The following is a 24434-nucleotide window of genomic DNA, read 5'->3' on the forward strand; positions in this document are numbered from 1 at the left end:
GCAAGGCTTTGGAAAACCAGGCCCTGTGAAGTACATTTGTTTTAAGCATACTTCACAGGTGGATCTGTCCCTGTTTCTGCAGGGAGTATTTGTAGCAGTTGCGTTCTCTTTTGATTTGGATCGTTTGGAAATCTGTTTCACAATCCTAGAATTAAGCAATCAAAAACTAAGTGGTTCTTCCAGGGCCACTCTGTATGTCTAATGGTTTCTTCTCTATGTTTTAAATCCATCAGAGACCATGCATTTGAAACTCTTATTACACTGGAATTTAATTTCATTTAAAAATGTTAAAGCAAATTCAAGGGCACAATCATTTGAAGGTAAAATATGTCATGAACAACACCTACGAAAGAGGCAGTTTGGTGTAGAAGTAAGGAAAATCAAAAACACAGAAAAAATATCGACTGTTGATGACATGATGGAGCAAGGACACCAGCTGCCTTAGTCCATTTTGTGTTGCTATAACAGAAATATGTGAAACTGGGTAATTTATAAAGAACAGAGGTTTATTTGGCTTGCAATTCTGGGATAGCTGCATCTGGTGCAGGCCTCAGGCTGCTCCTACTCATAGCAGAAAGTGGCAGGCAGCTGGTGGGTACAAGCAGATCACATGGTGAGACGAAGCAAGAGAGAGACAGGGGAGGTGCCAGGGTCTTTTAAACAACCAGCTTTCACAGTAACTAATAGAGGAGAACTCACTCATCACCACCCCCCCACCACCTAGGGAGAGCACTAGTCCATTCACGAGGGATCCACCTCCTGTCTCAAACCACCACACTGGAGATCAAATTTCCATATGAGTTCTGGGAAGACAATACATCCAAACTCCATCACCAGCCTAGATGGCCTACTTTCAGCCTTCATCAATAAATATGAAACAAACAAAACCCTGGGAGTATTTACACCTTGCTTTTTCTTGTCTTTGTGACTAGGTGCTGAGTGTAATCTCTAAAGGTTACCACATATAAGGATATTCTCTGCCATGTAGGTGATGGCAGATAGCATTTTTCTAAAATCAAGATGTCTTGGGAGCTATGTTAGCCACTCGTACCTGAGGCCACAAAGCCTGACATACAGGTTCCACTTCTCTACCTGAGATTCCCTATACCCCATTTAGAAGATGGGAATGTTGAGAAGCAGACAGCAAAATGTGTGAAATAAAAGTGGTGTCAGCTGTGACCAACTGCAGGCTCTATGTCTGACCCACAAAGGAAGTGCTCTCCAGACAAGGGGATTCAGACAGTGGCCAAAACGTCTTGTCAGAGGCTGCCCCTGCCTAACTGCAGGGGAGCAGACTAGGCTTCTTGAGCGTTGAGGACAGGTTACAAGAGAGATAAGAGGTAGTGTAAAAGGGGGAAATTTTACAGATGTGTCAAATATTTTCTGTGTTTTTTATGAAGTGATAGGAGAAATGGGGGCAGAGACTGAGAAGTCATTGGGAAAGGGAGGATGAAATTGTCAGAGCACTTTGTCTAGTGAAAGGAAGGGAGGAGAAGGCAGGGCTGATTGGTGAAGGTTTGTACTTGAGTGGGGGTGGGTGTCCAAGTCACCAGGGGCAAGTGTGAGGGTGGTGCATAAGGACTTCTGCACAGAGGCAGGTAATAGAAAGGAGCAAGTCGTAGGACCATCAACAGGAGGAGGTGAGGGGAGAACACCACAGATGGCCTGTGCTGGGGTAGGGGGAGGCTGCAAAGAACCAGGGGCTCCCCAACACCCCCACTGCACTTGGCATCATGTCTTCTTCAGCTTCCTGGACCCACACACCCACTTTGCCACCATGCCCAGCAGCTTCCCACATAGCCACACTGTGACCAGAGTGAAGGCCAGCAGGAACGAGAGGACGTCAAGCAGGTAACGCTCATGCCATGGTTGCTGGAAGGAATAAGGCTTGAGGTGGGCTGCCCCCCGAGTCTGGAGGATATGGTTAATCCAGCCCACGAGCCGCTCGGCGGGGGTCAGGGGGTGGGAGCACATGATGATGCTGGCGTCCACTGCTGCAGACTTGTACCTGTTGGCAGAGACAGACAGGGGCATAACTGATGTGCTCTTACCAGGCTTAGGACGTGAGATCCTTTTCCATCTGATGCACAACAGACTGAGTTTCAAGGAAAGTTTGCCAACCTGGCCCTGCAATAGTCCAACAGGGTCCCCTTGAAAAGTTCAATAATGATAACTACATGCAAAGATCCATGCTTAATGCTAGAAGTGCTAAACTGTAAAAGAGTGACTAAGTCTATAAGAAATACTCCCTACCCTGAGGAGGCTTATGACATACCACAGGAAATTATATGTAATATAATTATTACATATATACATGGAGCATCTACCTTAGGCTAGTCTCTAGACAAGGTGACAAATGTCACTCTGGGGACTGTCAGGCCCAGGACAAGGCCTGCACCATTATTGACCAGGCCTTACTCTGGGCTGCCATCTGCTTCTTTGCACTGCATCATTAGTAGCATCCTAAGCTTCAAAGTCTTAAACTTTATAATAATAAGCACCACATTTTCAATTTACGAATTATGTAGCTGGCCCTGGTGAAGCACGATGTCTGGGGATCAGCCCAGTGCAAAATGACACCTTCACCAGAGCCAGCAGATTATGGCCATTTGGGGTCTAGGTCTTTGAAAATCCAATGAAAGCATCAAACCCCTTCTTTGAAAAATGAACATCCACAACACATGCAATGGGATATACATACGACTGTGCTGAGTTGTATGTATATGCAAACCCTGGAGCTTAACTTTTCTGGAACTAAGAACGTCAGGTTACATGGCTGTGTTTCAGTCATCGCACGAGAACCGCATGGGTGTGTCCTGTGAGCAAGGTAATGTGTAAAGTCTAGAGGTCGGATCCAGGCTTGTGCCCTCGGAACACAAATAAGTCATCCAGTCTTCAAGGTTGTTAAGAAAGAAAATATGATTTTCTCTTCACATGGGAATCATTACTCTGGATGAGCAGTTAGTTACCTAGTCACTGGGCCCCGTTCTTTGCCTCACTTAACCCACACTCATTAACCACCTGCCCCATGCCAGGCCCCAGCGAGGCACTGGGAACATAGTGGAAAGCAAGAAATGTTCTGCTGTCCTCCTGGAGCTCACTCTCTACTCTTTAGTGCAGGGGGACAGATAATAAGTGCCAACATACACAGATGGGTAATTTCAGACCCTACGAAGTGCTGGGAAGGAAATGATGATTGGAGTGGGTGGGAGAGGAGGCTACTTAGGTCTGTCAATGAGGAACTCTCTGAGAAGAAATGATCTGTGACAGGGACCCAAATGTCATGAAGGAGCCACCCCAAGATGAGGAGGGAAGGAGAGTTAGGGAGCAGCACAGACAAAGGTCCAGGGAGAGAAAGGACGCTGGAGACAGAAAGGCCACCCTGTGGCTCAGCTGGAATTCTACTATAAGAACCGCAAACAGAAGAGCTCTCAGAAAAGCCCTTGTACGTAACTCAGGTTCCTCAAAACATGAAAGGGAGAAAACTATTCTCGGCATCTATCCTATACTGTTCTATTCTTGCTCTCAGAGGAGGCAGGTCAGCTTCTGGCATCACAGACATTATTTCTTGTCCTGGAAAATGCAGTTTTTATTGAAGAACAGACCCACTCAGTGCCCTTAGTGTTTCTGCCTTCACTCAGCCTAAGTGACCATGGGCCCAGAGAGCTGTGTACCTCTTGTCTTCTATGACTTGTTTCATCTTAAGAGCCAAAGTCTCTGCCGTGAGGTCCTTTAACTGAATAGAGACACCGAATTCTTTGGCTTCTACTCGAACCATGTTCATAGGCTGGTCTCCAAAGAGAGGGATCCCCACCATGGGCACACCATGATGGATGGCCTCCATTATGCTATTCTGCCCACCATGGGTGACAAAAAGATGGATGCTGGGGTGAGCTGTTGCAAATAAGAAAGAGGGAGGCCATATCAAAATGAAAGCTTTCGGAACATTAGGCAGAATATTACAGACATAAGAAAATACCCAGGGGATCTAGAAGTATATAGGAGCCATTGTAAATAATGAGGTTGCTTGAGGCAAATCCAACAGTGCATGTTTCAAGACACAGTATTCCAAGCTTTGCCTTTGTCTAGAGACTTTATCCCCCAGCCAGAAACCAGGAAATTCTGTAGAAAAGAATACTAAGCTAGGCATATGCCTCTATCCATCCATCCATCCATCCTTCCATTAATCCATTCATTCAGCCAGCCATACTTCTCTCTGTCCTATGTCTCTCTTTGCTCCTTGCTTCTCTGGTCTCTCCCTGTGTGTCTCTCTTTCTGTCTCTTCTTCCTCTGACTATCTACCCTGAGCTCTCTTTTATCCACTGCCAACTAATTTCCCTCTTCTTTTAGTTCCTGACACATTCATTGACATCACAATTCATGTGTCACTCATAAAAACTTGCCCTGATTTTATTGTATTCTCAATTATATAAGAAGTCCCTTGAAAGCAGAGACTGGACCCTACACCTCAATATTTCCAGTTTCTGTCTTTGCATCCCAGTATTATTTAGAGCTGACTAAAATGATTATTGGTAATGGGGAGTACTTCTCAACCTGTGTCACTCAACTGCAAGGTGCATCCAAATCTCCTTGTGTCCTTTTGGAAATGAGGAGTCATGTGCCTGACCCCAGAATTAAAGAAATACATTTGCAGAAATAGGACAGGAATCAGTTTATCAAACTCTCCAGGTCGTTTTGAGCCATAATCTTGCTTAGGAGCCTCTGCTCTGGTCAGTGTTGGTGGCAATAAAGTGTCTCTAAGATGCAGCATTGGGTGCAGAGGAAACTGTTGAGATTAGGAAGCTCTCTGGTACCAAATAATTCAATGGACCAAATAACCAGCTGTGAGGTCACTAAACTTGGCACACATATATTGGCACACATGCTACAGCTATCATTGTATATTGATAGAAGGTATATGGCACCAATGTTTTAAAGGTATGAGTTACTGAGACACTTAGTAGCTTAGAAGGATATGACTATATGTATATGTGGGTGTGTGTCTATGTAAGGGCACATTGCTAAACTCGTGTTCATCAAGTCACTAAAGAAGTGACAATATCCCTTTGCCACCCTAACATACGTTCTCAGAAATCTAATCTTGACTTGGATTTTGTATAGCTGGCCTTGTTCAAGACCAAATACAATAGGGATAAGAGGACTTACAGGCATATCATCACTTCTGGCTGCAGATATTAGGCCTGGATGGGACACAAAACATGACTGCCTTGGTATTTGACCCCACTGGAAGTGAACCCTGATTCCCCAGGAACTCCAGCTGGCTGCTCCTTCCTGACCTCTGGAGCCCTTCCTTTACCCACCAGCAGCTCTTTCTTACATTAGTACAAATGCCCAGCTAGAGGTCACAGATTTGGTGAGCCTTGAAGCCAGGTAGATGGAAAGAGAAGAGCAGACCTGAACACCCCTTACCCAGGAGGTCATTCTGAGGAAGCCATTCCACAAGTTTCACATTTCCAGCCAATTTGACATCTTTGGGCCAAAGAGAACTCTTGTACTTCCATATCACACCTTGAAGGAGGCGGGCAAAGGCACTGTTCATCTCCCTGAGAACTTCCTCTATCTGATGGATGCTCACCATAGAGCCCAGGGAAACAAGGACAAAACCAGAGTCCCCGAACTTGGTGATGAAATTCTCCAAGTCCTGGAGAGAGATAACAAAGGTAAGGAAGCAACAAAGTTGTTTGTGAAAACCTAGGTGGACATGAAATGAATGTCAGGTTATTTATGAACACACCCTCCAATCAGTGCCTTGTCTCACTGTCCTGAAACTACTGTCACAGCCCCTGGTACAGCTCAGCACCCTCTGCACTGTGCTCATGTCCACTGTGTTGGTGGGAACCTCTTTCTTTTTTGAGACCCTGACCCCAGTATCAGGGTCATCCCTGAGCCTCCACCCATTTAGGTCTGTTTATTTATGGTCACCTGGGAGTTTTCCAAGGCCATACCAATGGTTGGGTTTGAAAGAGTCCATCATTGAAATGGTTGTGTTTGAAAGAGTCAGGGTCCATTGCGGGAGTAGGATTTCTGTAGCCTGGAATGCAGACGCTCAGAGAACAACTCCGTTGTAAGAAGAAATAAATGTAGAACAGGGTAAGGCTCTTCATCACCCACACACAATGTGCCATGTAGCATGTTTTGCTCCAACATCCCATGAGATTCTCAGTCCATGATTTCTGTACTTTGTCCCCTACCTCAGTGGTTCACCCACATGACTGCAAATTAAGCCTCATGGGAAGATTACTAACAAGCAGCAATGCCCAGTCCCAGCAGCAGATCTAGGCACCTTATATCTTGAATTCCCCCAGGCAGTTCCCCAGGAAGGTTGAGATCTATAGTCTTAACCTTGGCTTTAACAGAGTTTTCTCAATTCTTAATTTCCAGCATTTTTTCAGGCCCTGATTCTCTCTGCACTTTTGTGGTTTCCCGCTCCCATTCCCTCATCCTATTAGATGCTCAGCCCCAACTGGATTCCATCCAATGTACCACTGACCAATGGCCCATTCACAGGACCAATGTCAAACAGCACTGTCATCTTTTTATACTACTATAACAACGTAGAACCATTATGTAAAAGTTGGAAAATGCAGAGAACAAATAAATTTTTAAAAGAAGTACCTGTTATCTCATAGCCATTACAACCCATACTGTCACTATATCTTGGTAATAGTTTCCTCCCTTTAGTCTATGACCAAGGCATGGCCCACTATCCTACCAGGTAAGGCCTCAGGTATCCTCAACCGGCTTTATTCGTGCACGTGAATCTCCCACTATTCTTGTCTAGCCAGAGTCTCTCAGGAACCCAACCTCATGGACATCTCACTCCTCCTTCACACAAAGGCCCCTTTCTATCCCCACATGGGTACCTTCCCTCCCAACTCCATTCCCAAAAATGCTGCCACCAACGCAAAGCCCATCTCACCCATGGACCATTCCCCAACTCTTCCTGCTCACTCAGTGAAAGGTCAGTAGAGGAAGGGCATACACTTCAGTGCCTAAAAGACATAGGATGAAACTTGGCTCTCCCTGCCTCTGAGCAGAATAGCAGGAGGAGAGTCACCTACACCACATGAGCCTCCATCCCCTTCCTTTCTAAAAGTGGAGATGGCCACACTGCTCTACAGGTGGCAGGATATTAGATGTGATAACTTGTGTAAAAGGGCAACACAGTGCTGATAGGCAACAGGCAGCCCACTAATCTTAGCTCTCCTCCCTTTTAGGAACTTCTGCAGCAGTGCTTCTGAGGCCAGGATCTGCATTCCAATCGCCTCAGCAGTGTTTACAAATTACACCATCTGGGGATCACCCCAGACATGTCAAATCAAAAGGTCTAGCTGGAGCCAGGAGCCGGGGATCTCCAGGCAGGGGACACCACAGACAAGGCCTGAAGTTCTTGCTGTCAGTCCCAAACTGTCCTGCCCAGCTACTCCACCTCTCACAGTGTTGTCTGGTTCACTGTGAGTAACTCATCTCAGTAACAACAAATGCACATGAGCACTTGCTACGTGTTCATACAATCACACGTAGTACAAATGAAAATATCAACTTTAACTGAAGTGCTTATCCCATCGAAGTCAGGACTAGGGTGAGGCAAGAGAGGAGCCCAGGGTGTACTATTTAAGGAGGCCCTCGGTCTCAGGGTTATGCGAGGCCTAGTACTGTATTCGCACAACACTGAAGGTGAGCACTTCCTTAAAAAGCATGCCCTAGATGCCTCCCTTGCCCCACTTTAGTTTCAGAATCCCACTGACAGGTGGCAGGCACCAACTATGCACTGAAGACCTCTGTATGAAGCCCAAATTGAGTACTAAGGGTTTACTTACCTGTGGTACTGGTTTAGTAGGTTTGGACATTAAGCCTCCAACATAAACAGTGTTGGGAAGCAGAGGCCGGGCAAAATCAAAGGCAAAGTCTGAGTTAACAAACCATAGCTCTGCTTTCTGTAGAAGATGAGACAAAACTGGCCTAGAACCTTCTGGGAAATGGTCCTTGATGGTGTTGTCAAACATAGACTGTGTTTGCCATTCCTTTATGGAGAAATCAAAGACCATCAGCAAATTCTTCATTCGGCCCCAGAAGCCCATGTGGTCAGTTAATAAGGAACGGTACACTGGAACATAAGACAGGGGGCTCGGTAGCCCGAAGTCCACAGTGCCAAATGAGGAGGAAAGAATGGACACAAACGGTTTCCCAAGCTGCTCAGCAATCAGGAAAGGACAATAGTCCAAAAATTCAACTATCACCATGTCGAAGTCCTCATTCTTTAAGGAATCCATGATATCCCTTCTCCCTAGTAAATGACTGCACTGAAACCCCAGTTGTTCTAAAAATTTTAAGTAGTTTTCAAATAATCCTCTGCAAAAAGAAAATAAATGATAAATACCCATGAGAGGTGTTCAAAATACATTTTAAAAATCTTGAGATGCAAAGAAATATCTCAGATGAGCAAGAGCACGTCTACCAGGAGCCACTTACTCAACCAGTTTCCCACAACCACCATCTGTCATGGCCACACTGGGCACATAGAACTCTGAGATCTGCTACAGTCAGAGAAGGTTCCCAGGGCAGAAGGACCTTGAATTGGCATTGATGGGGGTTGGGATTTGAAACAGGTCAGGAGAAGTGAGGGGAGAAGGGAGCACTCCATGGAGTGGTAAATGAGTGTCTTAGATCAGACCTACAGAGGAGGGAATGTGGTCTCCCAGCTTCAGTGAGAAAGAAGGCTTTACGGAAAAAGTCAGATTTGAGCACTACCTTGACTACTAAAATTTTCAAGGAAATGAGAGGGGGTATAGCTACCATAATTAGCCAAGATAGGAAGGATTTCTGTCTGTTGTCTTTTATGTCAAAGATGAAAGAGTTATGTGTTCCTTTCCATTCCAGATGGAACAAAGGAAGCTGGCTTCATGATTCATTTTGCACTAGGTTGAACGCTTTTTAAAAGGACTTTACAAGGCTAGACATTCAAGTTCCCCAAAATCAATGTTCATAAATCTTCCCTGCATTTATAAATATATATGAGGAGAAGGGAGGAATATAAGTAGGAAAAGGTGGCTCTGATTTCTTTATCAACAATGAGAACTTGAGGCGCCTATCCCTGTTTCTGTGTTGAGGAGATTATAGACATAGATTGTAGGTGAAGTGTTGCAGGAAATCCCAGAAGAACAACCCCCCTCCCCTTTCTACAGAAATGCGTTCATGCTTATAGCACAGTGTAGAGCAAGGAAGAGTTTCCAGGGTCTGCACTGAATGACTGGATGTGCAGGGCTCATCCGCTCCATCCACCCACTATTTGTCCCTCCATCTATACATTCAACCATCATCCATCCCTTTCTTTTATTTTCACTCCACATATCCACGCATCCATCCCTTCATTTGTATGATTAAAATAGTGGCTCTTTGTTTCAAAGAATGACAATAAATTACCTGCCACGTAACGTTTCTCCCATTAAGAAATTAATAGATTTCTTAAATTCTTTATTATCACCTTCAGGTAGAAGCCAACTGATAACATGATATGATTTTTTTTCCTCTTCAAAATCTAAGAAAACATGAATGGGTTAAAAAAAAAGTTAAATATGACACTGAATATGGTAACATTAGAAGACCAATATCAAAATTTGTTTATTCCAATGATTGTCGTTTATTTGAATGTTTGCTTTTTGTTGGATTTTTATCTTGTTGTGTTGCTTTCTCATTCATTCAGTTTAATAAGCTGATAACATTTATTGAGATATTACAATGATTCAGGAATTGTTTTTCAATTTAGTTATGGGAGTGTCCATTTAAAGCTTTCATTTAAATGTATAGCTATTTGTCTCATTTCGCAAGTAAGGAAACAAACGCTAATTTAGTTTAAGATAATCTGTGAAAATTGCACACACAGACAATGGTAGCGTGTGTATTTAACTACAGATTCCAGAGCCTCTGCTCTTCACCTTTTAGAAAATCTCCATTTTTATTACTTAAAGTCATACATGCAAATAATTTTTTCTTCAGTTACAAAATACTACAGGGCTTAATTAAAAGAATACTCCCCTATATCCTTACATACCGTCTTGGCTCCTTACTCAATCCTGTGTAATAAAAAGTCTGACATTGTTTTTGATGTTTGACTCTTGACAGGTTTCCAGATCTCCCCTTCCCTGTTCTGTGCTTCATCTGAACAAACTGGTAAGAAAACCCACACATGCTCCTTCCCTTAACCTTGGTAGGAGTTTAAAAACCCTACAAGTCAGGCATATAGAGGAGAGTCCTCACCCTATACCCCACCTTCTCACAACAAAAACTCAAGCCAGTCATCCCTCCCTGCTCTCTAAAACCATTTTTCAGATTTGCCTGGGAGCCAGTCCTACTCTTCCAAAAAAGTCCTCATTATATGAATAATAAACCTTCCATGCTTTCTTAATCCATGAGTGCCTTTATCACTCATGTCATCCAAACTAAATTTTGTGTAAGTGTTGAAATAGATTAAGGCATGGCCCCATACATTGAGGCACCCATATCCAATCTTATCAAAATTATAGACTGGGGCCGACCCCGTGGCTCACTCGAGAGAGTGCGGCGCTGGGAGCACCATGGCGCTGGGAGCACTGAGGCCACAGGTTCGGATCCTATATAGGGATGGCCGGTGTGCTCACTGGCTGAGCGCGGTGCGGGCGACACCAAGCCAAGGGTTACGATCCCCTTACCAGTCACAACAACAACAACAAAACTATATTCCAAGTATCTCCTGGCAAATACTCTGCCATTGTAGATTTGGCTAGTATGTTCTGATCAGTGTCTATTTCTAGTTTTCCTTCCCCTTGGAAGAACACAGTACTCCTTCAACTGGCTACTTATGAGGTGTTTCACAGCTCTACTATTACCCACAATCTTCACAAGCAAGATCTTTACTGTATCCAGACAGGTAGGGCATTACATTGAGGATGTCCTCCTCTGAGGAGATTCATTTGACACACTTATTCAAGATATAAAAACATTCACAAAGAAGTTCATAAAAGCGATAAGACATTGTCCCACAGAAAGTACAAGGTTCAGTATCTCAATTAAATCCCAAGGAATTATTTGGTTAGTTGAAGGCCTCCCCATCTCTGACACTATCAAGAAACAGCTATTAAGAAAGGCAGGGGAAGGGCCGGCCCGGTGGCGCACTGCTACAGTGCGCCGCTTGGGAAGCGCAGCGGCGCTCCCGCCCGAGGGTTCGGATCCCACATACAGACCGGTTCCCGCTCACTGGCTGAGCGAGGCGCGGGAGCAACACCGAGGGTTGCAATCCGCGGGAGCAGCACCGAGGGTTGCAATCCGCGGGAGCAGCACCGAGGGTTGCAATCCGCGGGAGCAGCACCGAGGGTTGCAATCCGCGGGAGCAGCACCGAGGGTTGCAATCCGCGGGAGCAGCACCGAGGGTTGCAATCCGCGGGAGCAGCACCGAGGGTTGCAATCCGCGGGAGCAGCACCGAGGGTTGCAATCCGCGGGAGCAGCACCGAGGGTTGCAATCCGCGGGAGCAGCACCGAGGGTTGCAATCCGCGGGAGCAGCACCGAGGGTTGCAATCCGCGGGAGCAGCACCGAGGGTTGCAATCCGCGGGAGCAGCACCGAGGGTTGCAATCCGCGGGAGCAGCACCGAGGGTTGCAATCCGCGGGAGCAGCACCGAGGGTTGCAATCCCGTTGCCGGTCCCCAGTCCGGTACGGGGGCAACACTGAAGGTTGCGATCTGTTGCCGGACACGGAAAAAAAAAAAAAAAAAAAGAAAGGCAGGGGAAGATGGCAGACTAGAGGCACATGGGGCACGTTCCACCCACAGAAAAACACTAGAACAACTAACAGACAGCTATATATTGACAGCAGCATCTAGAGGAGAGTTTAGGAGTGCAGTAGGGGACCAGTGATATCCTGTGGAGCACAAAAGCCCAGGATGGCAGCAAAAAGAGGAGAGTAAGGCACACACGGCCTCAGCCACCATGTCTTCACCACCAGGATTGGCACAGGAGGAATTTTCCCTTACAGGAAAAAGATAGGCAGAGGCTCACACCAAGCTTCATCCTTACCACAGAGACCTTACAGGTACCATTCCAGAAGGATTCCACAGCCCTTCCAATCCCAGACCCAAGTTTGGGGAGCTGCCTAGGATACATACACTGCATCACTCTAGAAGAGGAACACATATCATGCACTCCCCATCCCCCACCCTCCAGACCTAAGCCAATGCAGTGTGCCACCATCTTGAAACCTGAGCCACTGCCTGAGCTTTCACTGCCCAAGGGCCAGTAGCCAAAGCACTTCCCCAGCCTTAAGGCTCTGCAGTCATTCCAAGGCATTCACATGAGAGGCTAGAATACCCAGATCCCAGCACTTTGAAGCCTGGGCTCACAGCTGCTGTGACTCTAGTCCTATAGCACGGGAAGCTAACCCCAGGACTGGTGAACAGATGCACACTCATGTCCCTGGCCAGAGATCAGAAAGGCAGACTATCCCCCTTCATTCCCCCAACCACACCCCCACCACATGGCTGAGTTCTGTGTTTGAGCTCCCAATCCAGAAAAACAGCTCATGAGTGTTTACCCTAATGAATATGCCTTCAGCTGGCAGAAATAAAGAGCATCCAAGCTCTCGGAGAAAAGCAGTCAAGAAGCTCTGTCCTCAACAGTCTCATCTAGAGGCCTCACCCACCAAGAAGCATCTGGTTGGGTTCCCTCACTAGAGGCCTGCCTAGTAGCCTCACCCACAGCCTGAGAAGCAGCTGACCAGATCTCCTCTCAACAGGCCCACTTCCTGACCTTACCCACTGTCCAAGAAGTGGCTGTCCAGGCCCCCTCACAGTAGGTCTGCCTACTGCCCAAGAAGTGGCTCACCAGCCCTGCCCTTGGAAGACTTGCTCCTGAACTCCTGAGAGAAGTACAACATCACACCTGGCCCAAAGAAGTGTTGCAGCAGACAGGTGACCAGCAGACTCACACCCAGCTAGCAAAGCCAAAATGTGCCCAAGGACCCAGCTCAGAGAAACAGCTCAGCTGTCATGCCTCTGGAAAACCCACCCCAGAGCTTTTGAACCATCACATGCACATGCTTCTTACTGAGAAACAGCCTGGCTGATGTGCCCCTTGTGGGCCCACCCCTTGTCATAGAAGTGGCACAGTGGCCTTGCCACTGGCAAACCAGTCCCAGAGACCCTGACGCTCCATATGCCCATACTCCCAGCCTAAGAATCAATCCAGCAACACATCTCTACTGAGCCAGTGCCGGAGATCAGCTCCAGTCGAGTTGGGGGTCTTTGAAAGAGGGATGGAAAGGCGGCGAAAATAAAAAACACAGGTAGAGACCTCGGTTCCTTTGAAGCATGTTCTCACCCTGTGGGCTGTCAGCGCTGTTGCAGCCAAAGCAGCTAAAGCAGCTGAAGCAGCCTTTAGACTGAAAACAGCATTTTTATTTGTCACACAACACGGGGTGTTAATGTGGGCATTTTAACTACATAAACCTTTAAAATTAGTAAACCAATAGTTAAACGGAAACTTTTCTTAAAATTACGTCAGTTCTCATAAAATTAATAATCCACAAGGTTAAATAAAATTTGGTGGTCAACCAATTCTTTCTGGTGATTATATCTGTTGTGGTTGATTAGTCCATGACTCGCTGTTCTTGACGTTTTTTACCATTGTGTTGCTCTTCTTCTTGTCCTTGTATTAACCTTAAACTTATTACTACCAGCAAGCATAAATTATATGTCTGACTCAAAACTGAGAAGGCAGCGATTGCGGTTTCAAAGTGTTAAACAAACCTTATATATATTTTTAACTTTGATTTAATGATTCTCATATTTCTATAGGCATGAACCTATTGTTCATTTGGAAAAGGAATAAAGGATATTTGAAGAGCTTTATCATGCGTGTACTTAATATAGCAGCTGTGTGGCCCAGTGTAAAGTGTCAAAGTGCACAGCACCATCCCTCACAAAACCAGGTGCATTCTAAATTCCATCTATAATCTTTATTTTTAGGAAGGAAAGTTGTGCATCATATGTTTTTGTCCCAATATCTTACTAAGATGTTTTTATTTAACTTAGGACACCAATGAGTAACAGGGTTTCTACACATTCTTTCTCATAAACTTAATTTTTTTTATAATATCTTTTTTCATTAATTCCAAACATTCTCTTACCATTAATGTAATCCCCTGTAAATGACATTTGCCAACTTAAGTCATATTTAGGACGTCCCCTAGGTAAAACATCCATTGGTGTAATAAATTGACTCAAAAGGGACAATTTGGAATTGTTCAATCTTCCTGGATCTTTTGTGGGATAATCTAATTTTATGACAACAACTGTTCGTGTGTCATTTTTTGCATCGTTTGGAAACTCAGGAAACTGCCATGCTGACCAAAACATCAAAAGAGAAAGCGAAAGCCACACCACTATGCCAAGGCAGAGATCTTTACAGTGAAAGCAAGTGTTGGTAGCTGTGGCCCTGCCAGCAGCTCTCCCTCTGGGCCTTGCCAGCTCGGAAAGGGCAGCCCAAGCTATTCTTTTCAAGACCCTGCCATAGCGTGGACTGCGCCAAGCCAGTTCCTGAGACGATGGACCCACAGGATCCATGTGCACATATACAGCCTGTGATCCAATCCAGTGAACCTCCCCCATCATAGCTGTGCCACCGCCATCACAAACTTTCCAAGCATAGGCCTCTGAATCTGAAGCTGGAGAAACTACACAGAGTCTACCTTACTGCACCTATCTAAAACAAAGCCATTGCACTCTACCCAATAGACACCCTAGAACAAGTTTATAAGTGAAAGTCTTTCCTCCCACACTAATTTTTCTACAAAACACAAAGAGGTGATTGATCCACCAGATGTACAGATTTCAACAGAGGGAAACAAGAAATGTGAAAAAAAAAGGTAACATTATGCTATCAAAAAAACAAAATAGGGGCCGGCCTGTGGCTCACTTGGGAGAGTGTGGTGCTGATAACACCAAGGCCATGGGTTTGGACCCCATAGAGGGATGGCTGGTTCGCTCACTGGCTGAGCATGGTGCTGACAACACCAAGCCAAGGGTTAAGATCCCCTTACCGGTCATCTTTAAAAAAAAAATAGTACTCCAGTAACTGATCCAAAAAAAATGGAAATTGCCAAGTTGCCAGAAAGAAATTCAAATTAATTATATTAAGGAAACTCACTGAGATACAAGAGAATATAAACAAGTAATTCAACAAAATCAGAAAAATAATTCATGAACTAAATGAAAATCAACAAAGAGATAGATATTTTTAATAATCAAACAGAAATCTTGGAATTGAAGAATTCATTGAATGAAATAAAATATACATCTGAGGGTCTAAACAACATACTAGATCAAGCAGAAGAAAGAATTTTTATTTAATTTTTTTCTTTTTTTCCTGGTGGCTGGCTGGTCCACTCCTTATTTTGGGGGTTTTGTTTTTGTTTTTTGGTTTTTTTGGTATCTGGTCAGTATTGGGAGATCCAAACCTTTGACCTTGGTGTTATAACACTGCACTCTAAACAACTGAGCTAACCAGCCAGTCCCCAAAGAAAGAATTCCTAATCCTGAATATAGCAGTTTTGAAATAACACAGAAAGACAAAAGAAAAAGGAACAAGATAGAAAAGAATGAATAAAGCCTACAAGATCAACGGGATACTATTAAACAAACAAAAGTTTGAATTATGCACATTCCAGGAGAAGAAAACAAAACAAGATGTGAAAACTATTTAATGAAATGATAGGTGAAAAACTCCCTAGTCTTGGGAAAGATATGAACATCCTAGTCCAGGAAGCTCAAAGGTCCCCAAATAGATTCAACCCAAATAGGTCCTCTCTAAGACACACCGGAGTCAAACTATATGAAGTTGAAGACAAAGAGATAATTATAAACACAGGAAGAGAAAAATGTCAAGCCACTTATAAAGGAATTCCCATTAGACTAACAGCAGACTTCTCAGCAGAAACCCTACAGGCCAGGAGAGAATAGGATACTATATTCAAAGTATTGAAAAAAAAAAACCTGCCAGCCAAGAAAATAATACCAAGCAAAGCTATCCTTCAGAAATGAAGGAGAAATAAAGTCTTTCTCAGACAAGCAAAAAATAAGAGAATTCATCACCACTATACCAGCCTTACAAATAATGCTTAAGGAAGTCCTACATTTAGAAGAGAAGGAACAATAATAACCATTACAAAAACACCTGAAAATATAAAACCTACTGGTAGAGTAGATATACAAATTAGAAAGAGGAAGGAATCGAACCTTATCAACAGAGAAAATTACCAAACCACAAGGATGAACAATAAGAGAGGAAGAAAGAAACAAAAGATACACAAAACAATCAGAAAACAACCAACAAAATGATGACAATAAGACTTCATATACCAATAATAACCTTGAATGTAACTGGATTAAATGCCCCGATTAAAAGACATAGCCTGGCTAAATGGATTAAAAAACATGACCCATCCATATACTGCCTACAAGAAGCTCACCTTACCTACAAAGACACACATAGATTAAAAGTGAAGGGTTGGAAAAAGATATTCCATGCAAATGGTAAACAAAAGTGAGCAGGAGTAGTTATACTTTTAGCAGATAGAACAAACTTTAAATCAAAATCTGTACTAAGAGACAAAGAAGGGCATTATGTAATGATACAGGGATTGATACAGCAAGAGAATATAACAATTATAAATATGTATACACCCAACACAAGAGCACCTGGTTATATAAAGCAAATATTATAAGATCTAAAGGGAGGGATAGATATTAACACAGTAATATCTAAAATAGAAAATCATCTTACAAAGATAGATAATCAACACAGTGGAGACTTTAACAAGGGAGAGAGAAATATGAACACAGTAATATCTAATAAAGATAGATAATCAACACAGTGGGGACTTTCACACCCCACTCTCAGCATTAGACAGATCATCAAGACAGAAAATCAACAAGGATACAGCATATTTAAATGGCACCATAGACCAGGAGGATTCAACAGACATACACAGAACATTTCATCCAACAGCCTCAGAATACACATTCTTTTCATCAGCACATAGAACATTCTCCTGGACTGACCATATGTTAGACAATAAAGCAAATTTCAACAAGTGCAAAAAATCAAAATCAAATGAGCATTTTCTCTGACCATAACAGAATAAAACCAGAAATCAATACCAAGAGGAACTTTCAAGCCATGCAAATACATGGAAATTAAACAACACACTCTTGAATGACCAATGGGTCAAAGAAGAGATTAAGAAGGAAATTGGAAAATTTCTTGAAGCTAATGAAGACAGAAACACAATATACCAAAACCTATGGGATACATACAAGGAAGTATTAAGAGAAAAGTTTATAGCAATAAACATCTACATCAAAAAAATAAATAGGTTATTTATTTAAAATCTAACAATGCACCTTAAGGAACTAGAAAAGCAAAACAAACCAAACCAAAAATAAGTAGCAGAAAAGAAATAATAAAAATCAGGACAGAAATAAATGAAATTGATACTAAAAATACAATACAAAAGATCAATCAAATGAAAAGTTGGCTTTTTTGGAAAGTTAACATCAATAGCCAGACTAACAAAGAAAAAAAGAGAAAAGACCCAAATAAATAAAATCAGAAATGCAAATGGGGGAGTTCCAGTCAAGATGATGGAATAGACAATTCCCAGTGTCACTCTCCCACAAATCAACCAATTTACAACTATAAAAATGTAACATCAGCCAAGCTGGGGCTGCTAAAGCTCAGGGGAAGAGGAGGAGAGACCCACAGAGTTCATGAAGGGGGAGAACCCACAATGAGAGAAAGAAAAATCTGCTCTGAGGGTTTCAGGCCACAGCTGCTTTAAGGCTGGAGCTGATGAGCACATGGAGCAGGAGCCAGCAGATGCCACAGCTGTGCCATTCAGATGGAGTTACTAGGAGGCAGCAGGGGAGAAGAGGGCCTTGACAGCCCCCAAGACAACAAGACCACTAATAGGGTTCTTGTGGACCCACACAGGAGCAAGGAGCCAGAACAACTGAAAAAATGGAGCCATTCAGAGGCCAGTGAGTCATTGCAAGGGACCTGCGCAGGACCCATCCCATGGGAAGTGTTTGGAGCACGGACAGTGGGGGAGACAGGCCCACCAGGAGAACACTGGGACACAGCACGGACAGCTGACCTGACCCCAATCAGCACAGGACCACTCAGAGGAGACTGGTCAGGAATGCAGAATTGTACAGGGTACAATTGGATGAAAAAACTCAGGCCCAGATCAGAGTTTCTACACAACCTATATCCACCAGGTCTCTGGTGAGCCAGAAGTACCTGCAAGTCAACCATTAAACCCTGAGCTGCACAAAAAGCCTTCCCTAGGGAAACAGCAGCAAAGCAGCAATTTAGCTCAACCACATAGCTCAAGTACTGGTTCCCACAGGAAGTTCCCCCATTTTAGAAGTAAGCAAAGGAAAACAAATTAGTTCTGGCCCAGGTACACTAACAGCGCCTTGGGGCCTGCCTGGGAACTGGAGGCTTGGATCCAGGGACCAGACACCACTCCCACATCCAGGCATACTGCCAGTGCCTTGGGGCCCCGCCTGGGGACCCAGGGTATGGAGCCAGGGAGGGATTGGACTGCCCTCCCACAACCAGGCACACTGTGCCAGTGCCTTGGGGCCTTCCCAGGGACCTGAGGCATGGAGAAAGGGACCAGACTCCCCTCCCACAACCAGGCACACTGTGCAAGCACCTCAGGGCCCACCTGGGGACCTGAGGCTTGGAGTGGGGACTGGACCCCCATCCCACAACAAGGCACACTGCACCAGCACCTTGGGACCTGCCGAGGGACCTGAGGCATGGATCTGGGGACTGGACCCCCCTCCTGCAACCAGGCACACCACACCCGCACTTCATGGCCCTGCCTAGGGGCCCAGGGCATGGATCCATGGACCAGACCCCCCCCCCATAATCAGGCACACCATGCCAGCACCTCAGGGCCTGCCCAGGGACCTGAGGGATGGTGAAGGGGACCAGACCCCCCTCCCACAACCAGGCACACAGTGAGCACCATCCCCTCAAGGCCTGCCTGGGGACGTGAGGCATGAAGCTGGGGTCCAGACACACCCCACAACCAGGCACACCACCAGCACCAAGGAGCATGCCGAAAACATCACCTCCATGTGGGTGGCCCACTACAGCCTTGGGGGACTGGTTCACAGTGAATCCTATGCTTCTGTTGTCCCTGTTGCCTATCTGTAAATAATAAATCCATTTCATGTAACTTGTTGTGTATGAGTGTGTCCAGTCTCACTGCATTCAGACAAGTTGGTAACCAATGCACAGTAAAACTGCTTCACACCAATCTGTTCAAGGAGTCTTGTGTGTTACTGAATACCCTGATCTTTTAATCCTTCAGAGGGAGTAGTAGCAACAAGTTGTCCAGCCACACAATTGGCTTTCTGTGCAAGTAAAAAGGATTAATTGCTTTCCTGACATTGAATTTCCTGATTATAGAATCTTTTGCAATCCTAATAGGCTGAGAATTTCTCAAATCATGAAGTCCTGGTTCTTTTTTGTTTTATAGTTCTTTCCTTAACTTATCTTTTTTCTCTCATGTTTTACTATACATAGCATCTTGGCTATTAACACCTATATTTCTACAAAAAGTCACTTTATGATAATTTACACAATCTCTAGACATTATAGATTTTCTCTGCCTATGACATACAAGGAAAAAATGACCCTTACATATAAGAAGTGTTCAATATGGCTAAATACTCCTGTTCAACATACTTTTAAGCCACATTGTAAAGTAGCATTTAGAAAAATAATCTGTAATGATGTGAGGAGGGTTGCTTGGGATGGAGCAGAAGTCCAAGTAAGGGAGAAAAACATGGGACTATGGAGTGTGAAGTCCTGGTAGACGGAGCATAAGATTCTTTCCAACACTTTACATAAATACACGCACATACACACGCACACACATCTTTTCATTCTTTCAATCTAATTAGATTGTAAAAACATTCTGCTAAAGCTTTTTATTAAAAAAGGCATTTTGCTTGTTGACTGGAGTAGGAGAAATCAAGGTCTAATGAAAAAAAAAAAAAACTACCTGACATCAAAGAATATCCTCCATGGTGAAGCATGGTGACATTATGCCCATGATCTTGAAGAATATGAGACACTCGGTCCATCAGTAGATAATGGCTTCCACCTAAGAAAAATGCACAATTTTACTTTGTAAAGGTGAAAACAAACTGTCTGAAGTTGGTAAGGTGATAAATCCAGCAGAGGAAGGGTAGGATAACAGGAAGTTGATGGTGAATAGAGGAAGATGGGCTTCGTCACTCTCTCCACCTCCCTCTGGGTGACCCCCAGCTGTACAAATCCTAACCCTGTGGCAATCCTCCACCAAAGATCCCTTCTTGTGTCTCATGGTCTCCGTGTCAGTGTGGTGACCTTCTCTGTGCTTAGGCTTTAGGAAATCCTCATCTTAAGGTACAAGGCCTTATGCTGACTCTGCATCCAAGAGAAATAACTGCTGTGGTGGAACTTTTGGCATGGTGTTGTACATCTGAGTGTGAAGGGTTCCTAATGAACAATCAATCTCAGCTATTTCTGGGATCCTTCCCATTGGGAATGTATGCTACTGGAGGGAACAGAAATAAAAAGACTAAAAGGCAAGTCCAAAAAACAGCCATTGAAACAGAAGGAATGTGGAGACAACACTTAGAACCAAAATCCTTGAGATTCAAATGTATTTGGCAGAAAGTTTCTCAATTTGGGCCTGAAGGATGCTCAACTTCCAATTAAGACACTTTCAGATAACTTTGGAACCCACAGGGAGGAACTGCTGGACCTTAGTTGCATGAGAGACTAAGAAATCCTAGCACAACCCTAGAACCCTAAGGAAAGAGAAGCTTTGGAAGAGGCACAAGTTCCACCACACCAGTCTTCTCGTAGACCACGCGCCAACACGAAGCCTTTGCTTGAATCTAAGGGTCTCATCAGCAGAGAAGTTGATGGCAAATGCCAGGAGTTTGGGATGGTGGTGGGAGGGGATAGACTGGAGAAACGGCGTGAAGCTCTGAGGATGACTCAGGTTCTTATACCCAGACTTGAATAGTCTGAAGTGGGAAGGGATATATAAAGCACAAATCCCCTACCCTGCTTGCTTGCTATTTGATGCATGTAAGAACAGGGAGCTAGGGAGGAGGGATCCCCACACTTGCAGCTATTCGTGCTGGTTCTTGGTGAGCCAGGGGCATTCTGGGGCAAAGGGGGGAATTCCAGCTCCTCAGAAACCACACCAGCTCCCTCTTGGAGTTGAGGAAGGGGGACAGTGAACTTTCAAGAAGTAAGGAAGCTCTTTGCTTTTTTACTACCAATCAGAAAGAAAAATGTTTCAAATGGACTATAGTTTCTTTATCAACAATTTTTAAAATCTCCATTGCAAAGTACTTGAGAGTGGAAGTTATGAAGAAGATGGTCCCGGGGTGAGAAACCCTGAGTAGATTCCTAGTGTGCCATCAGGGAGGTCTGGTGTGTTCTTGCAAAACGTGCCTCAATTCCCTGACCCTCAGTTTCCCTCTCAGGAAATCACCTTGGGGGCTGAATTTCATGATGTGTGTTTTCCTCCAGCTCCACAATCCCGATTCTCAGTGATCTAAAAGTGATCTAACAGAGCCCACTACTGGGTTGAAATAAATAGTCTTCAGGGAGCCCCATCTTGGGATGACCCCTTTATCCTGATATACTCTTAGGGGCAATAGTAAAGTAAATAAAACTGTGGCCACAAAATGCAGAATTTACATTCCCAAGAATTCTTCAAAATAACTCAACAGATTAAATATATATAAAAATATATGTATATGTATTCAACAGCTCAGGTGACAGGAAATGGGAGAGGAAAGTCCAAAAGATCCTACTGATCTGGGTGGGTCCTCTCCTTGGTCCTAGTCAATTCTCCAGGTTTCTGTGTATGAAAACACTCCACTGTCCTTATTATCATGAAACACTTTCCCTGCTTCACTGCGCTCCGGGTGCACTTTAGAAAATTCGCTGTGCTGCCCTCAGCACCTTTCCCTGGCACTCAGAGCACAAAAATGCTTGCTACCGTTTCTGAGAAGCTACTGTGCACCCACCCCCCGGAGTTTAGCGCGAGCCCCTGAATGTCCCGCCGCGCCCCGCAGAAGGCAGCCCAGGTTGTCATGCTCCAGGCTGGGTCTCAGACTTCGGCCCCGGTCCCGCGCGATACGAGACGCGTCGTGAACAGCAAGGCAGAGGAATGAGTATCTCTATTTTCTCCAAAACTATCTTCTCCACCTTGGCGGTAGAGGTCCCTCTCTGACCCCCCACTGCGCTGGCTTCTCCCCGCTCCAGCAGGTACACAAGCCCAGCCTGGAAACCCATGCTGATGACCCTCTGATCAGGCAGTCTTTGCCTGAGCCCTGGTGGTGCACGTGTCCAGGACGCTCCTGTCTCTGCATCTCCGGCCATGCACTCACCCACTGTGGAAACTGTCAGGATTTTGGCGGCCTCTGAGAGCAGGACCCCAGGGAGAAGGAAGCCCACGAGAAGCAGGGCCCGCCGCCCAGCCATGCTCGCTCCCGTAGAAGCCGCGGAGCCCAGCCCCGGGCTGCGAGTCCTGCTGCAGGCTAAAGGTCCGCCTCCGTGCTGCAAAAGCGCTGAAGGTGAGCTTGGTAAGCGGTGAGAGTGGGGATCCCGTTGTCTTCTCTTCTGTCTGTCCCCTCCCTCCCTCCAGTCCCTCCTGCCTTGGTGCTCGCTCCGTTAGATATTCTGTCCTCACCCTCCCTTACCATCAGCAGTCGGTAAGAGGGGTTGGTGAGCTGATTATTAATCCTCTGTCCAGGTAATCATTGCCTGGAACAAACTATGATCCAGGAATGGTAGATGCCTCAGTAAATCACCTTGATGACAGCTTCACCCCTAAGGGACCCACTTCTTTTATATAGAAGCTGCCCTAACTGTAGGTATTCGACTCCATTCCAAGTGCCTCTGTTACCTCCTACTGCCGTCCTCAGCTTTTATTTCCCCAGGTACCTGCTAAAAATCTCCAGCTGGTGTTCCAAGCTTAAGACCTCTACGGAAGTGAATCCCCAAGGGAAATCGATCTACTGTCCCTGGACTATATAAGAGGACCTCTTCAGATGGTAATATTCATGAAGAGGGGCTAATGTCCCAGTTCTGGAAGTTCAGGTCTTTACCTGAACCTCTAAAGCTCAGACTATAATTTTGAATGAGTATCACAAAACACAGCTGGGGATCTTTCCATAATCTCCAGAACACAAGCTGAGAACAGCTTGTAATTCTGCTCCCTTGTAATGTCAGCCCTGGGCAGGGCAGGGATTGCTATGCCCAGATGTCACCTGCATACTTTTTTTTAAGGGAAAAGATTATTTATTTAAATTTATTTTCTATTGGGACATAGTTGACCGTACATATCTGTGAGGGGCAGCATTGAATATCAATACCATACGCAACAGGTGATGTATAAATCAGGATAATTAGTATATTCTTCATTATACGATGTAATTGATTTTCATGGCCCTTTACCAATTCCTCCCTTTCCTCCCTCCCCCTCCCTCTTCCCACCTCTAGTGGCCTCAGTTCTGTTCTCTTCTTTTGAAAGTTCAACATATTATTGTAATGGTTGTATTTCTTTTTATTATGTATTTGTTCATTTATTTATTTATTTATTTATTTATTTATTTATTTATTAGCTCCCACTTATAGGTGAGGACATGCAATATTTTGCTTTCTGTGCCTGGCTTATTTCACTTATCATAATTTTCTCCAAATTCATCCACGTTGATCTATCTGCAAACTATGATTGGCTTTAGGAAAGGCTCTCATACAACTCTAAAACAGGCAGAGAAATCTTTGAATGGATTTTATGTCTGCAGGATGAGGTGGGCCATTGAATTCTGTTTGTGCTCTCTTCTGTCGTTGGGTGTTATCTTTTTTTCCACCTGAATATAAAGCATTACATATCCATGTCCATTGAGGGGAGAGAGAGAGAGCAAGAGAGGTAGGAATAGGGGTTGGTTACAGGGGTAACCAAGCATCCCAAGGCTCCAGTTCATCAATTTTTGTTTACTTCTCATAATGCAATAGCAAAGCAAAGGATTTGTTATCAAACTCCAAACTTATTTATTTATTTAACAATTACATTGGTAGCTAATTATTATGCCAAGCATTGTTCTACTGGACAAACAGATGCTAAACAAACTAATAAGTGAAATACATAGTACTGGTATGTTGATGGCAAATGCTAAGAAAAGTAAAACAGAAATAGAGATATGAAGGGTCTGTATCAAAAGTGTTAACATTTTAAGATAGGACAATTCAAATGAACCCCTCAAAATTATTGAAATATCAGAGAGCTATGAAC

The 24434-nt window shown here is 44.4% G+C and overlaps 1 protein-coding gene across 2 annotated transcripts; it reads right to left on the minus strand.

Annotated features, from left to right (window-relative positions):
* Positions 1-1174: 1174 nt before the first annotated feature.
* Positions 1175-22621, minus strand: LOC103608031 (UDP-glucuronosyltransferase 3A2-like). Of its 2 annotated transcripts, XM_008592476.1 has the most exons (7): positions 22528-22621; positions 20133-20234; positions 9445-9559; positions 7842-8373; positions 5431-5662; positions 3675-3894; positions 1175-2008 (listed from the first exon to the last, which is right to left on the minus strand). In XM_008592476.1, exons 1-7 carry the CDS (start codon positions 22619-22621, stop codon positions 1732-1734), a joined length of 1572 nt encoding a protein of 523 aa, XP_008590698.1. In that variant the 3' UTR covers positions 1175-1731. The 2 variants fall into 2 exon arrangements, with proteins under 2 accessions (XP_008590698.1, XP_008590699.1); XM_008592477.1 differs by lacking the exon at positions 20133-20234.
* Between the last annotated feature and the right edge of the window lie 1813 nt (positions 22622-24434).

This window comes from Galeopterus variegatus, unplaced genomic scaffold, assembly GCF_000696425.1.
Source record: "Galeopterus variegatus unplaced genomic scaffold, G_variegatus-3.0.2 Scaffold7956, whole genome shotgun sequence".
Taxonomy (NCBI): domain Eukaryota; kingdom Metazoa; phylum Chordata; class Mammalia; order Dermoptera; family Cynocephalidae; genus Galeopterus; species Galeopterus variegatus.

Bases quoted from the DNA above. Each gene is read 5' to 3' on its own strand.
- LOC103608031 (XM_008592476.1), bottom strand. From the start codon at position 22,621: ATGGCTGGGCGGCGGGCCCTGCTTCTCGTGGGCTTCCTTCTCCCTGGG. The intron at 20,235-22,527 runs GTGAGTGCATGG...CATTTTTCTTAG, and splicing joins CCTGACAGTTTCCACAGTGG to GTGGAAGCCATTATCTACTG. The intron at 9,560-20,132 runs GTAGTTTTTTTT...ATGTTTTCTTAG, and splicing joins AGGATATTCTTTGATGTCAG to ATTTTGAAGAGGAAAAAAAA.